The 14,573-nt window shown below is 40.4% G+C and overlaps 1 protein-coding gene across 2 annotated transcripts; it reads right to left on the bottom strand.

The window, feature by feature from the left end:
- Nucleotides 1-7,324: 7,324 nt before the first annotated feature.
- On the bottom strand, nucleotides 7,325-10,566 carry LOC118730410 (arylamine N-acetyltransferase 1). 2 transcript variants are annotated; one of them, XM_045588819.1, is made up of 2 exons: nucleotides 10,491-10,566; nucleotides 7,325-8,957 (listed from the first exon to the last, which is right to left on the bottom strand). In XM_045588819.1, the coding sequence occupies exon 2, from the start codon at nucleotides 8,949-8,951 to the stop codon at nucleotides 8,079-8,081; it is 873 nt and encodes a 290-aa protein (XP_045444775.1). In that variant the 5' UTR covers nucleotides 8,952-8,957; nucleotides 10,491-10,566; the 3' UTR covers nucleotides 7,325-8,078. The 2 variants fall into 2 exon arrangements, with proteins under 2 accessions (XP_045444775.1, XP_036314261.1); XM_036458368.1 differs by lacking the exon at nucleotides 10,491-10,566 and adding an exon at nucleotides 10,367-10,479.
- Between the last annotated feature and the right edge of the window lie 4,007 nt (nucleotides 10,567-14,573).

Here is a 14,573-nt window from a genome sequence, read left to right as displayed (position 1 = left end):
CAATGCAAAGCAGCAGAGCAGTGCAGGTCCACCCTGACTGATGAGCATTCTGCTTTGTGACGGACTCCCCTGGGAGCCAGCCTCTTCTGTGCCCTCTGTCGCCTGGATAAACAAATACTTGGAAGTCACTTCAGGCATTTTGCAAGACGTGTGGCCTCTGTGAGGTCATGGGCCAAGGAGTAGATTTGGTTTTCAAATCAAGGCATCTGTAAAAACCAATTTGTCAGATTCATACATTCAATTCTGAGTCACAAAGCACCACCAGAGGGTTGAAGCTTTGAATTCTTTTTTATAAATGTTCCATCTCTGACCTAAAGGGAAAATCCCTTTCCTCCCGCTCGGGGCTGAGATGTCTCATTCTGCTGAGTCACACTTGCCTTTGAAGACACAAGGTTTGGTCACGGCTCTCTCCTTTTAGAAAGTGGGAGTCTTTTTCTCTCAGATTTAAACAATAGCTACATATCCCCAGTGTTTTCCTGTTCCTGGAAATATATCTCATTTCATAAAGCAAGTTACCAGAGCGTGTAGCCTTTGCATAATCTCCATTGTGATGGCACCGTCTCTACCTGAAGCTTGGACCGAGACGAATATAGGCCAATCCTCGAGCTCTGTGTTTCTGACACCACTCCTTGGTGGGAGAGACACTTATTGGACCAAAACGCTTTTCCATTCAGGCCCGTATTTAGACTATGAAGATGAAAACATAAAACTTGAAAATTATTTGCTTTCCCATTGCTTAGGATTTGTTAGAAAAATGGATGCTCGGGATCATAAATTGGCTAAAATAAGCAAACAACCAGAAAGTGAGTTAAGAATTTTGAGGTAAAGAATTTTGAGGCCTGTGAGATCTCAGGAAAAGAGCCAAGGGCCATCGATTACCTGTGGGTGCTGACTTTTTTTCTTGTCTAAACTGCCTTGCCTAAAATGCCGATGGACTGCGTCTTAACCAGATCACATGGGACATATAATCACCTTAACATAATAAAGTGATTCATAATGTACCCTTCCTCAAAAAATTAGACCCTCGCCCTAACTGGTTTGGCTCAGTGGATAAAGCATCAGCCTTTGGACTCAAGGGTCCCAGGTTTGATTCCAGTCAAGGGCATGTACCATGGTTGTGGGCACATCCCCAGGAGGGGGTGTGTAGGAGGCAACTGATTGATGTTTCTCTCTCATCGATGTTTTCTAAATCTCTGTCCCTTTCCCTTCCTCTCTGTAAAAAATCAATAAAATATATATCTTTTAAAAATTAGATCCTTACCGCCTGCCTCCCAACTACAGAACAAGGATTAATTCTTTGTAATGTCAATCATGTCATGTCAGCATTCTATGACCTGACCCTAAAACGATATAGTGGTGTTACCGAATGGGGTTGCTGGCTGAGACCTCAATTCTTCTTGTCAATGCAGAAAAGATTTTAAGTTCAATGAAAAAGAAAGTAAAGCAAAGTGGGATTTATTGAAGATACACTCCAAGCGAGGAGCAGGGCAGTTGCTAGAGACAGTCACCCCCAATCCCTGGGTTATATGATTTAAATGAGAGATTTTCTGGGTAAAGACTTCCATTTGCATTCAGTGATGATTTACAGAAGAGGGTTATATAACTATATTTATTCTGCACATGACCTTACCCATCATGAATACAGAAAAGCCCATGGGGGGGGGGGGGGGGTCAAAACCACAATGCAAATTTTATTATAATTAGTCCAGGACCCTAGTAAGGTCACATTGAGTTCATGTGGTTTTCCTCTGAGCTTGTGCCAAGAACTGGCTGATTCTGAACCTGCCCCCGGGCGGTCTGGACCTCCCACAGAGAGGCAATCTGAAGGCAATGCTGGTCCAACTCCTGTCAAGACCCCAGAGCAGGCCCCATTCCATCCACTCATGTCTACTCTCCTACCTAACAGTGGATCAAGAATAAATGGAGAAGGGAAACCAGGGAAGTATGAAATTTATCTAACCTTTCTGGACCTCCCTTTCCACTATCATGATTAGTCCCTCATGAAAACTGTATGGTATTTTAAAAATCGAGTGTCAAAAAAAATGAATTGTTAAATCATCCAAGAAAATAGTTGTCTATAAATTATTTCAACCTATCTACCACTATCAGGAGCAAATAAGGAAATACACTGGGAAACTGCTCAGGACAGTGGAAATGGTCCTTACAGGATGCTATGTTCTGGTTGCCCGTGGTGTGCTGTGAGAAGGGACATCGTCTTTTATTGGAATCACAGCCTATTATCCTGGCATTCGCTGTGCTCTGAGAAATTTCTGAAGGTGCTTTGAAATTAAAACAATATTGGCTTATGTCTAATGTCTTCCTTCTTTCCTTTACCTTTTCCTTTAAAAAAAAAAAATCTAGAGTAATTACTTTCTGAAGGGAAAATGTCAAGGAGTATTAAGGGATGAAAGGTGACTACTGATTGATTTAAGTGATGTAATACATAGAAGAAATGTGGTTTATATGAAAATCTCTGGAGCCCAGCCCATGTGGCTCAGCGATTGAGCATTGACCCAGGAACAAAGAGGTAGCTGGGTTAGATTCCTGGTCAGGGCACATGCCCACATTGCAGACTCAATCCCCAATAGGGGTTGTACAGAAGGCAGACAATGTTTCAGTTTCTCTCTCATCATGATGTTTCTATCTCTCTATTCCTCTCCCTTTCTCTCTATCTAAAGTATGTTTATTTTAAATCACTGGAGAGCTCTGTCACCTTGTCTAGCCTTAATTCAAACAAAAAAAAAATAGAAAGCTCTTACATGATCAAACTAAATCAATCTCTCAGGATGAATCACATTTATAAAACTCTTTCCCTGCATTGGAAGAAGAACATGTCATAGGGAAAGAAAGAAAACTAAGTTAAAATAGTACTGGAATGTGGAAATCAGATGAAAAGAATAAAAATGTTCACATTTGTTTTGTACCATTAAATCCTTTCCTATGATCAGAGGTCATACAGGGTAGGACAAAAGTATGTTTACAGGTGGGGTATGTGAAACATGGAGTTTATTCTTGTATTATTTATTAATTATTGTATTCTTTTCCATACAAACAACTGTAAACCCATTTTCCCCATTAATGGTAGAATTCTAGTTATGGACAAGTCATCTTATTATCTTATAAGATGGTGCTAATTTAATGAGACAAATACTGATTTTCCATCATCACATAAACTTGACTCAGCTCTGTGACTGCAGTATTTGCCCTGAAGTTATACAGAACGATTTTAAAAATAATAATAATATCTGAGTAATTACTAGAACTCTATACACCTAAATTTGTACCAAATAACCATACAAAGTCAGATAATATTTTTACATGATAACATTAAAAGTATTATATGGCTCAGAGATATTTTTAGAAATCATAAACAACCTTCCTTCATGCATGTACAGTAAGTATAAGGAAAACCCAACCAGTGCCAGGAATTTGAATTTTATATAACATTAGATGGGCCCTCTCCAAAAATCTACTTTCTCAGAAGACAAAAAAAAAAAAAAAAAAAAAAAAAAAAAAAATCAAGGCATGTATGTATCAAGACAGCATTTCTGTCTTCTCGCTTAGCCAAGTAGCTATGGTCAGGTACGTGGCTATGGTCATCTGAGCAGCAACATTTGAGAAGTAGAAAGATGTAGAGTTTAAAAGACCTTTCCCTCACCCTCACTTCATTATCTGATGCCTAAAGTTCTACCATTTACTTAACACATGATCCCCTTTTCAGCAGGTTGCTCAACCTTGGCACTATGGTCATGTGCACATAGCATTTCAGTCAACAATGGATGGTATGTACAGTGGTCCCATCCTATATAATAAAAGGCTAATATGCAAATTGTCCCCTTAACTGGGAGTTTGACCGAAAATTTGACCAGGGGGCCGGGCCAGCCGGCCAACCACCCACAGCCCCTCCTCCCTGCCAGCCCTGCCCTTGATTGGCCCCTCCACCCCAATCTGGGGTGGGGCCGGCCAGCAAACCACCTGTGGCCTTCCCTCCCCATCCCCCCACCTGCCCTGCCAATCAGGCTGATCAGGGTCGGCTGGCAGTACCCCATCTGTGCACAAATTTATGTACTGGGCCTCTAGTAAAATTATAATGAAGCTTGTCACCAAGTGACATTATGTTGTTGCATCACTCACATGTTTGTGCTTATGCTGGTTTAAACAAACCTACTGTAGTCAATCGTGTAAAAGTATAGTACGTAACACTTGCTATTGCTATTAAACAATAATGTTACTGTTTTATGGATTTACTACACTTTTAAGGTTATTTTAGAGTCTATTGTTTCTAAGAATTTAAAAAAAAAAAGTTTGCTGTAAAACAGAATGCGTTACACCTGCAGCAGCCTCATACATCTTGAGTTCACTGCATCTCTTGATTGTACCATTTTCTCTCGTGCTTGATTTAATCTGGCGTTGTGCCTTTAGTAACATGCTGTACAGGATGGTAGCCTAAGAGCAATAGGCTATACCATATAGCCTAGGTGTATAGTTGACTCTACCATCTAGGTTTATGAAGTGCACTCTATGATGTTTGCACAATGACAGAATCGCCTAATGAACTTTTCTCAGAACACCTAGCACACAAAGCTATTCCATCAAATCAGGGAAACAACTAAAATGCAGACAAGAAGAAGGACACAAAGGAAGGAGATGGAGGAAAAGAAAAGATTGGACATTGAGTTCAAAACTACAGTAATAAGGTTATTCAACAATATCCTAAAGAAGGCCGATAAAATAAATGAGACCTATGAGGATATGAAAAGGGAGCAACTAGAAATAAGGGATCAACAAGAAATGAAGAAAACACTGTCTGAAATAAAAAATATTATACAAAGTCCTAAAAACAGACTGGAAGATTGCAAGAATCAAGACAAAGATTTAGAACACAAAGAGCCAGAGGATACTCCTCTGCAGAAGGGAGAAGATAAAAGAATCCAGAAAGTTGAAGATAGTGTTAGAAACCTCTGGGACAATTTCAAGTGAACCAACATCAGAATTATGGGGATTCCAGAAGAGAGAGAGCAAGATACCGAAAGAGTACTAGAAGAAATAGTGACAGAAAACTTCCCCCACCTGGGGAAAGAAATAGACTTACAAGTCCAGGAAGCCCGCAGAACCCCAAACAAAAGGAATCCAAGGAGGACCACACCAAGACATATCATAATTAAAATTCCAAGAGCAAAAGACAAAGAGAGAATATTAAAAGCAGCAAGAGAAAAGCAGGTAGTGATCTATAAAGGAGCACCCATAAGATTGTCAGCTGATTTCTCAACAGAAACCATGCAGGCCAGATGGGAATGGCAAGAAATATTCAAGGTGATGAATAACAAGAACCTACAGCCAAAAATAATCTACCCAGCAAAGCTATCACTCAGAATCAAAGGACAGATAAAGAGCTTCACAAATAAAAAAAAGCTAAAAGAGTTCATCACCACCAAACCAGAATTATATGAATTGCTGAAGGAGGTTATTTAGGAAGAGGAAGAAGATAAAGATAAAAATTATGATCACAAATACATAGCTATCAACAAGTGAATCTAAAAACCAAGGGAATTTAAAAATCTGATGAACAATATTAACTGGTGAATATAATAGAATCAGAGGTATGGAAGGGGAGTGGACTGACGATTCTTAGGGAAAAGGGAAGTGGGGGTGCGGGAAGAGACTGAACAAAAACTGTGCACCTATGGATGAGGACAATGGGGGATGGGGAAAGGACAGAGGGTGGGGTGGGAACCTGGTGAAGGGGAGCAATTGAGGGGGGGAAGAGGATCACATTTGTAATAATCTGAACAATAAAGATTTATTAAAAAAAAAGAAAAAGAAATTTCAATCATTGTACTGTTGATATTTGGCTCTGTTGACTAATGAGTTTGCCAACCACTGGTCTAGGGTGTTTATGGCTCAGCCTGGAGCTGAGTTAGCAACATAACAGCAGCTCAGAGAACTGAGATGCAAGCTGTGCACAGGCTGCAGGGGCCCCACTTCCTTCATAGCCTCCTGACTCTATTGTAAGAGCCTCTCTTAGCAATGCTTATTCCATTTTTTTTCATTACCATCATTATAATCACAAGTTGAAAAGGGAGAATACTATTAGGATGAGTCTGTAGTTGAAATTATAGCCCTGATTCTGGAATTCACAAACATAAAATGTGAGTTATAGATAAGAAAGATTCCAACTCTGAAGCACAAAGCCACAGTCAGATTGGGCCATCTGATACCATATTCACATTTAATCGAAGAAGCAGCAGGCAGATTCAGGACCGGATTCAAGAAATAAAGCAAGATGGAAGAACTTCCACCAAAAACATTCCTGACATTCTCCATTCAACCACATAACAAATATTTACTGAGAGCTGACTCTTGTCTGGCACTTAATTGTGTCAGTATTAACCCCATTCTACCTCCGAGGGATCAGAGCCACAGATTCATGAAGTAATTCATTCAATGTCCACAGGATCTGAACTCAGGTCTATACACTCTCACAACAAAGTGTGGGAGGAAGTAAAAGAAAATAACTGGGAGATAAGAAAGTGGATGCTAGGAAGTCCTAGCCCGTGGTCTCCTAACTCTGCCAAACAACCACTTCATGACTGACATTGTATTAGCCAACAATGTTTAATGTACTTGTAGTCATCAAGTTTTTTTTCTTTTGCTCTTTATTCAGATTTCCCAACTGCTAATTTTTATACTATTTGCTTTATTATTTCCCCTCTCTTTTTTCCTGTCCCATTTAGAGTAAGTTGCAAACATTGTACCACTTTATTCCTAAATTCTTTAAAGTGTAGTTCCTAAAAACAAAATTAGGAAATTAATATTGATACATACTATTATGGAATATATAGACCATAGTGATCTCACCAGTTGTCCCAATGTCCTGTATAGCAAAGAAAAATCCTGGATCCCACATAAATGGCAGCTGTGAGACTAGCACTAGATCTTTCAGCTCATTCTCTCATCTTCTTTCTGCCTCTCTACTCTAGAACATCTGCAGATTTCACTTATGACAACTTGCTACCACCCTGAATGCACCTGATCTCGGAAGCTAAGCAGGGTCGAGCCTGGTTAGTACTTGGATGGGAGACACCAAGTTTTTCCAGAAAAGTATTTTATTTTTTTATTTTATTGATTTTATTACAGAGAGGAAGGTAGAGGGACAGAGAGTTAGAAACATCAATGAGAGAGAAGCATCTATCAGCTGCCTCTTGCACACCCCCCACTGGGGATGTGCCCACAACCAAGGTACATGCCCTTGACCAGAATCGAACCCGGAACCTTTCAGTCTGCAGGCCGATGCTCTAACCACTGAGCCAAACCGGTTTTGGCGACAGAAAAGTATTTTAAAATTCACAATTATTTTTACTTTTAGACAAAATGACTTAATTCAGGAATTTGAACATTTCTAAATATCAGTGTGTCTATATTAAGGAAATGCTACATAAAAAGCTGTGGTTGCAAAAAGTACCATGTAAGAAATTATTAGCTGTGTCACTCTCTGTGTGCTTAATCACACATTACTATGTGTTGGTTTAAGCCTTATCTTGAGAACTATTAGAAAGCAATATCATGCCTCATTCTTCTTTGTTGAATTCTAATCCTAAATTATATATGTGGGGTTTTAAAGATTGAGTCTTACCCTGGTTGAATTTAATAAAAACGATTTCCTCAATTTTCTATTTACTGAACCATGGGTAAACATTTTTTATGAATTTAACATTCAACCAGCATAGATGCTTTTCTAGCAGAAATCACTGTTTGCTCCCAACAAAACCTTTTATAATAAATAACCTTTATTATTGTTAATTTTGTGAAGACATGTGATTCGGTTTCTTTTAAATATTTTCTAACTACATGTGCTAACATTTTTAAGAATGAAAATGATTCGATGTCTAAGATTTTCTTTAATATGTGGGATCACTGAGGAAATTTGAGAGAGAGGCATCCAGTTGATAGTTGGTAAAATTGGTGATAAACAGGGGTTTCTTATTTTATTCTCTCTACTTTTATAATTATTGGAATTTTTTTATGGTAAGAAGTTTCAGTACCTGAAATGATGCCAAAGACCATTTCTACTCCTTACTCTAAATGGTAAAAAATCTATCGCCATATTTGGGCACAAGCTTTCTCTCCAAGGAAATATTAAATACATTTTTCAGCTCTTCTTCTATTTCTTCTTCATTCAGTGTCTTAAACTCCACCAGATCCATATTGTCCTTATAATTGAATTTTCTAGAGGTGAGGGTGAAGCCCACTAAACAGTGAACTCCGTTTGAGGTTTGCAAGGAGCAGAATGACTTGCTTGTAAACACAGATGCTGGAGACGTCTGAAGATATTCATTAACAGACTCAAAATCTTTAATTGTTCGAGGTTCAAGCGTAAAGGAGTAGATCTTTCTGTACTTTTTCTTTTCCAGGAGCTCAGAATTAAGGAATTCTTGGTTTGGAATGTACTGCTCTCTTCTGATTTGGTCCAGGTACCAGGTTCCTCCCTCTTCTGTCAAGCGGAAGATGCAAGGCACCTGAGGCTGATCCTTCCCAGAAATTAACTCCAGAGGCCGCCATATCTGGTAAGAGCGTCCAAACCCAGCATCAACTATGTAGTTCCTGCCACCCACGGTCACCTTCAGCAGCAGGTGAATCATAGCACTGCTGTATTTGTCAGCTGGAGTGTTGTAAACATGGCCTCCCAGCATTGTGGTCTCAAAACCCATTGTGGTGAGAGCCCAGTACAGAAGGTGATTGACCTGGAGACACCACCCACCCCGGTTCTTCCTCACAATTTGATCAAAAACGGCCTCCAAGCCCAATTCCATGGGTTCCCCACAATGGATGTTAAGGTTCTCAAAGGGAATGGCCCAGATCTGGTGCTGAAGAATGTCAGTTAATGTTTCCAGGTCCAATGTGTCCCTAGAGTTCTTATAACCAATTCTTTCAAAATATGCTTCGATGTCCATGATCCCCTATGGCAAGGAAAACAAAAACACATAGGATTACTTTTGCACTTGGATGACTTTGATTAGCCTAATTATAATGAATGTATTTTAAATATGTAAATACCAACAGTCGATATAACTATCTACAATCATAAGTCTTTTGTTTACTACTACTATTGTAATACTGTGAAATCAAATGACATGTGTAGAAGAAAAACTTGGTACTCATAGTAACTGTCAATGGGAAGATAAAGCCATTAAACAATTTGAAAAAAGCCAAGAGAAAAACAAATTGGTGCTTCTGAAGAAGAAAACTCAAAATGCACAATTAGAAACTGTATATAAAAATAACAAAATGTTTTCCTAAACTAAAGCAAAAATTAAATCTGAAAAACAGCAAAATTCTGAAAAAGTTTGATTCAGTGTTCAACACTGGGATATATTCTGATTAAATTATTGAAAATCAAAGTTAAAGAAAACTACTTGGGTATTTGATAGAAAAGCAGACACTTTTTAAGGGAGAAACCAGCAGGCTGGCATCAGAATACTCCACAGCAATATGTTACTACGTCAAGAGGAAAGTCTGATCTCCAAATACTATTCTCAGATGCCACCTTTGACTATTGTGAATACTGCTGCTCTGAATGTGTTCAAGTACATTTTTCAGCACAGTATGTGTTTTCAATTATTTTGTGTTTATACCAAGGGATAGAATTGCTGAGTTGATTAGAATTTTAAGGAGTGTTTCTGAGTGACTTTTCTTTCCTGAGCTGTTATTTTCTTTTCCTCTGTTTCCCTCCTTCCTTCCCTCCTTTTCCTTCCCTCTCTTCCCTTCTCTTTCCTTTTATTTTGGCTCTGAGACCTACTCTAAGAGACACTACAACCTCGTTAAATACCAGGGGCAAGTGGCCGACCCAGTAATTTTCCGGATGGGAAAAAGGTTGATGGGCAAGCCTCACCCACAGACCCTCCTTCAACTCTGCTTGATGTTCTGACAGCCTGTGAGGTGGCCCAGGGAGTCCCATGCGTGGAGATGAGCTGTAACAGAGGAGTTTCCAGAGGGCTTTTGGTTTTTTTTATTTTTCTAACTCCTGAGGAAAAGCAGAAACTCAGACAAACTCAGATGTGCAGGTGATATCTGTGTGTTCTTTAAAGTTAGCTCTGAACTTTTAAAACCCATGAAGGGCCAACAAAATAAGTCTCTGTGCAGGATACCTTAGACAGGAAGGTGTTATTATTTTTGAGTGAGAGAAGATGGGGTCAGCTGTTTTGTGAGAAACTAAAATGAGGGCAGGAAAAGAGAAGGTTACCAGAAAAAAGCTCAGCAGGTGCTGCTGTGGGCACTGCTGCTGTGGGCACAGACAGTTTGAATCAAGGGTTCATTATCTTCACATGTACAGTCCTTACAGCATAAGGATTCATAAGGTGTCACTTACTTTCTGAACCACCTCTGGACTTGGAATTCAAGGGCACTGTAGTATCTAGCCTCCTGGACTCCCATTTTAGATAGGATTAAGCCCCGATTTCAAAGCTAAAAAGATTCACTTACCATTCACTTACCGTGTTCAACTAGGACCCACACCAGGAACAAAACTGACTTCACTCCTCCCACTTGAGGTCAATACAGGAAGTGCCCTCCGGGGCTTTCCAAACAGTCCCTCCCTGGAGTCTTCTCAGAATCACGCAGGGATCTCTGGGAAATGTAGTTGTGAGGCCTTAGGTTGTCCTTGTGTGCCTCCTCTTCAAATCTTCGAAGAAGGGTGGAGGGCTACATTATCTGATAGGCCTCACGTCACACAGGCGGTGAGGGGTATGATCTTGTATTTGACACAGTCCTTGCCTTAGGGAGCCTGAAGCCAGATGTCCTAGGTCCAATGTGGGAAGTGAGGGTTTACTGTGGTCCCGGAAGAGCAGATCCATTAAACTAGAACAGTCAGGGAGAAAAAATAAAGATCTTAAATTACTCTCCCAAATGTATGATACCGTTTCTTCATCAGTCTCCATGAAGCTACTTTGTTTTTATTCTTCTGCCAGTCATCCCCCATCCTCAGTACCACTCACCACTCCCCGCCCTCCAAGGCCCTATGGAATGTGTCCAAAATTAGTCAATATAGGGTGTGATGTGTGTATCCACAGTAATGGGGTGTTTCTGCTTGTGTTTTTAACTCACATTAATGATATTGCTCTATAACTCTTGCTGTTTCTTACGCATTTCCCCTAGGCTGTGTCTTAAAGCCTGTCTACATGACACAGTTGTTGCCTCTTTTTGGCACTAATGGTTCTAGTCCCTAGCTCTGGTATCCTGCTGCACGGATTTGGGAGGCCTTTCTCTTGGCCTGTGCGTGGGCAGGCTAGATGGAGATGCAACGTAGTGCCCTGGGACCACCACTCAGCCCAGGATGATGGCAGTTGAAGGATAAATACCCTCAAGTTCTACCTGCTCAGGTGGGATTACTCTGGGGCACAAACAACACTGTCTCCCAATGTCCTCCAGTGAGATTAAGTTCTTATTATTCATTGAGGTCACCTGACAATATGTATACTTTACTGACTCCCAAAATGCCTCTGACTCTGCCTTTCCCACTCCATGTTGGTGCTTCCTTAAATCACCTCCCAAAGAAGCTACTGAAGTGCAGACCCTCATCTCAGGGTCTGGTTTTGGAGGAAACCAATCAAGTTCATTTACTTACCAGTACCACTGGTGAAGCACAATTAGGTGCCCTCAACTCCCAGTTCCTACAACACCAGTGTCATGAATACCTTCCTTCACATGCCCTACAGGTGGACATGGAACTTTACATGGACATACACCAGGAATGAGATATGCTGGGGACAGGGCATATGTGTGCTTAATTTCACTGAGCATTATTGTCCTTTTGTGTAGAGTCCCATTTTCCTCATATCCTGATTGACACTTTCTGTTAGCAACCTTCTCATGTCTGCCCATCTTACGTATCTAAGATGGTAGCTCAGTGATGTTTTAATTTGCACTTCTCTGATTACTGGTGAGTTTGCACAGCTCTTCACGTTCCTACTGACCCTTCAGGTTTCTTGTTTGTGAAGTAAATGGCAAGGTGTTGAAGACACACCCCTCTGTTGTCACCAGGACTCAGCAGCAATGAAGGATAGATGGCAGAGCCAAACTTGTAAAACATTGCTCAGAAGGACACAATCCCATAATGTAGCTTTGGGGCTGGACTATTCTGGCACAAAGTGAAATGAAATGAAACAGATTGTTCAATCAAGTATGACTCTTGTCCCCCTGATCCTGGGAACTTTGACCCATGAGAATCTCCAGCAAGAACTGTCCCAGGAATCTGAGTCATGAGGTCATGAGTCATGAGGTCCAGGTATGGATCCTGGTATCTGAGGGCAGTAAAAGCTGGGATGATAGGGCAGAGATTTCTGTGAGCTTGAGAATGTTCTCCTGCCTCCAGCAGAGTGGTCATCCAAACGTTCAAGCAAAATCTCACTCCTTCCTATGTTTTCTTCATGGAAGGAGAGCAAAACAGGGAAATACTGTATATGAACTGACACCTAGCACTCTCCTCACCATAGGGACAGAGATGCAGAGGTGGCTGGCAGTGGTAATGAGGATAACACGAAGGAAGGCTCCATCTTCACCCTGACACAGGCAATTTGAAAGAATGCTGATTGTGTTTTAAAAAAAATAAGCACTAGAATTAGTATGTAAAGATTCTACTCTGAGTTAATTTTACTCGCATACTTTTTTTTCCTTGCCAAAGAACCTACATTTATTTTTGTAAAGGCGTAAGGAAGGAAAGAAATGCTTGCTTTTCTCTGACCTCATCTGAAAAAGGTATCATGGTGGACACTGGCTCTAAGTAGAAATTTTATTCATAAGTGATTTTTTGTCATATTTTCTGTTTTCCCTGTATGTATAAGTATGGTTTCATATTACTGACATTTGGATAAAATTATTATTATTATTTTTAATAGTGTGCAGTAAGTCAGAATCTAGGTATAATTTTCATCTTGAAACTGTGTTCTCCAAGTGGAAATTAAAAATACTTACTTGGGAAATAGAAAAGTGCTGAAATGTCTATTTGTAGATGAGTTTAAGGAGCAATTTCTTGCATAAATAGTTGATCTATTCTGGTGAATGCTTTGAATAATTTTGTGTCATTTCCAGAATGACCTGAGTTTCTTGGGTTTTAACTAAAATGTTCAAAGAAATTGTTAAATAATATTTCTACTGCAGACATGATTTTGTTTAGGGGACATGACCACAGTGATCTTGATCAAGGGGGAAGGGCACATAATAAGAACAAAGCCACGGTTGTTTAATAATTGCTCACCTTACTAAATATAGATAAGTGGTTTTCTTACAGACCCTGGGAAACTGGAGGATGAAACAAAGTCGTAAAAAGATAAGATGCCTCAATGGACCCATTATTCATAAAAGAAATACACTTTGAGAACAGACCAAGGACAGAACACACTTTTGATTTAGTTGCTGTGCTGGGACCCTACCGGCCTGTAAGAGTTTGCCTCAGGAACAGGCTGAGCTTTTATAACATCATAGAAGATTAGCCACCTTGTTATTGGACTTTGAACTCCTGAAGGCCCAACCACAGACCCTACCCTCTGCTTTCTCTGTTACCTTTGCAGCTCACAGCTGCACATAGCTATCTTCTCCCTCAAGCTTATACAATATAATCAGCCAACTGGCGGGAGGCTGCAGGGATGGAGGTGGGGGTAGAGGGGGTAGGGGGATGGGGTGGAGTGGGGGGGGGGTGGTCAGAGCAGAATTCCCAGGGTGACTGACTGCTCTCTCCATACTACCAGTTTTACTGGAATAAACACTCATGTATGATTCAACCCTGTCTTTGCTCTGGCTGTAACATGGGGAAGAGAAAGGTCCATGGAGAAATGTCTGAAAATGCTCCTTTGGAGACACTTTCTTTTTATCTACCAGTGTTTAAACAATATGACTATATAAGCCTCAAACTTCTGTTTCTCTTTATGAGTGACCATAAGTCCTCATCGTATGGTCACTGGACATTCATGCACCTAGTACCCAACAGGATAAGGAGATGTACGTTTCAGGTCATTTATGACCACCACAGTCATTATAGCTGACATATCCGGAGTGTTTTCAGTGCCAGGCATTTTTTAAAGCACTTTACCTTATTTATCTCATTGCATGCTCAGTAACAATCCTTTGATGGAAGTCTTCTTCTTCCCACTGTACAGGCAAGTTGGAGCCCAGAGTGGTTAACAACTTGCTCATGATCACCTAATTAGGAAGTGGCAGAGCGGGGATTTCCTCACACAGTATGCCTCCCAACCATGTTTGGAACCACTCTAAGTGACTAACTCTAGAGCTGGCAGATATCAGAGTTTCCTGAAATTACCAGGCTCCTTGGTTGGCTGCAATCATTGAACAAGAATAGGTCCAAATCTTTGTTGTTCTCAGCCAAGTTCTTGAGATGGTTGAGAACAGTGTGATTTGGCAAGTCTGAGGTCCTTGATAATGATCTGGACCCAGTCTATGGATGTCCGGGTCCATAACCTTCCTTTGACCTGCTGTTTTAAAGCAATACATGCACTCTTTACTTAATAATGAGATCTTGGATGGTTGGGTTTTTGAGTAGGATGACTATGCTTCTCTGCCTGGGG

This window comes from Pipistrellus kuhlii, unplaced genomic scaffold, assembly GCF_014108245.1.
Source record: "Pipistrellus kuhlii isolate mPipKuh1 unplaced genomic scaffold, mPipKuh1.p scaffold_m20_p_3, whole genome shotgun sequence".
Lineage (NCBI taxonomy): Eukaryota > Metazoa > Chordata > Mammalia > Chiroptera > Vespertilionidae > Pipistrellus > Pipistrellus kuhlii.
Note: the sequence above shows the minus strand (reverse complement) of the source record. Positions and strands in the feature narration are given on the sequence as shown.

What these genes read in the sequence shown, in the direction of transcription:
- LOC118730410 (XM_045588819.1), bottom strand. Translation starts at nt 8,951, where the DNA reads ATGGACATCGAAGCATATTTTGAAAGAATTGGTTATAAGAACTCTAGG.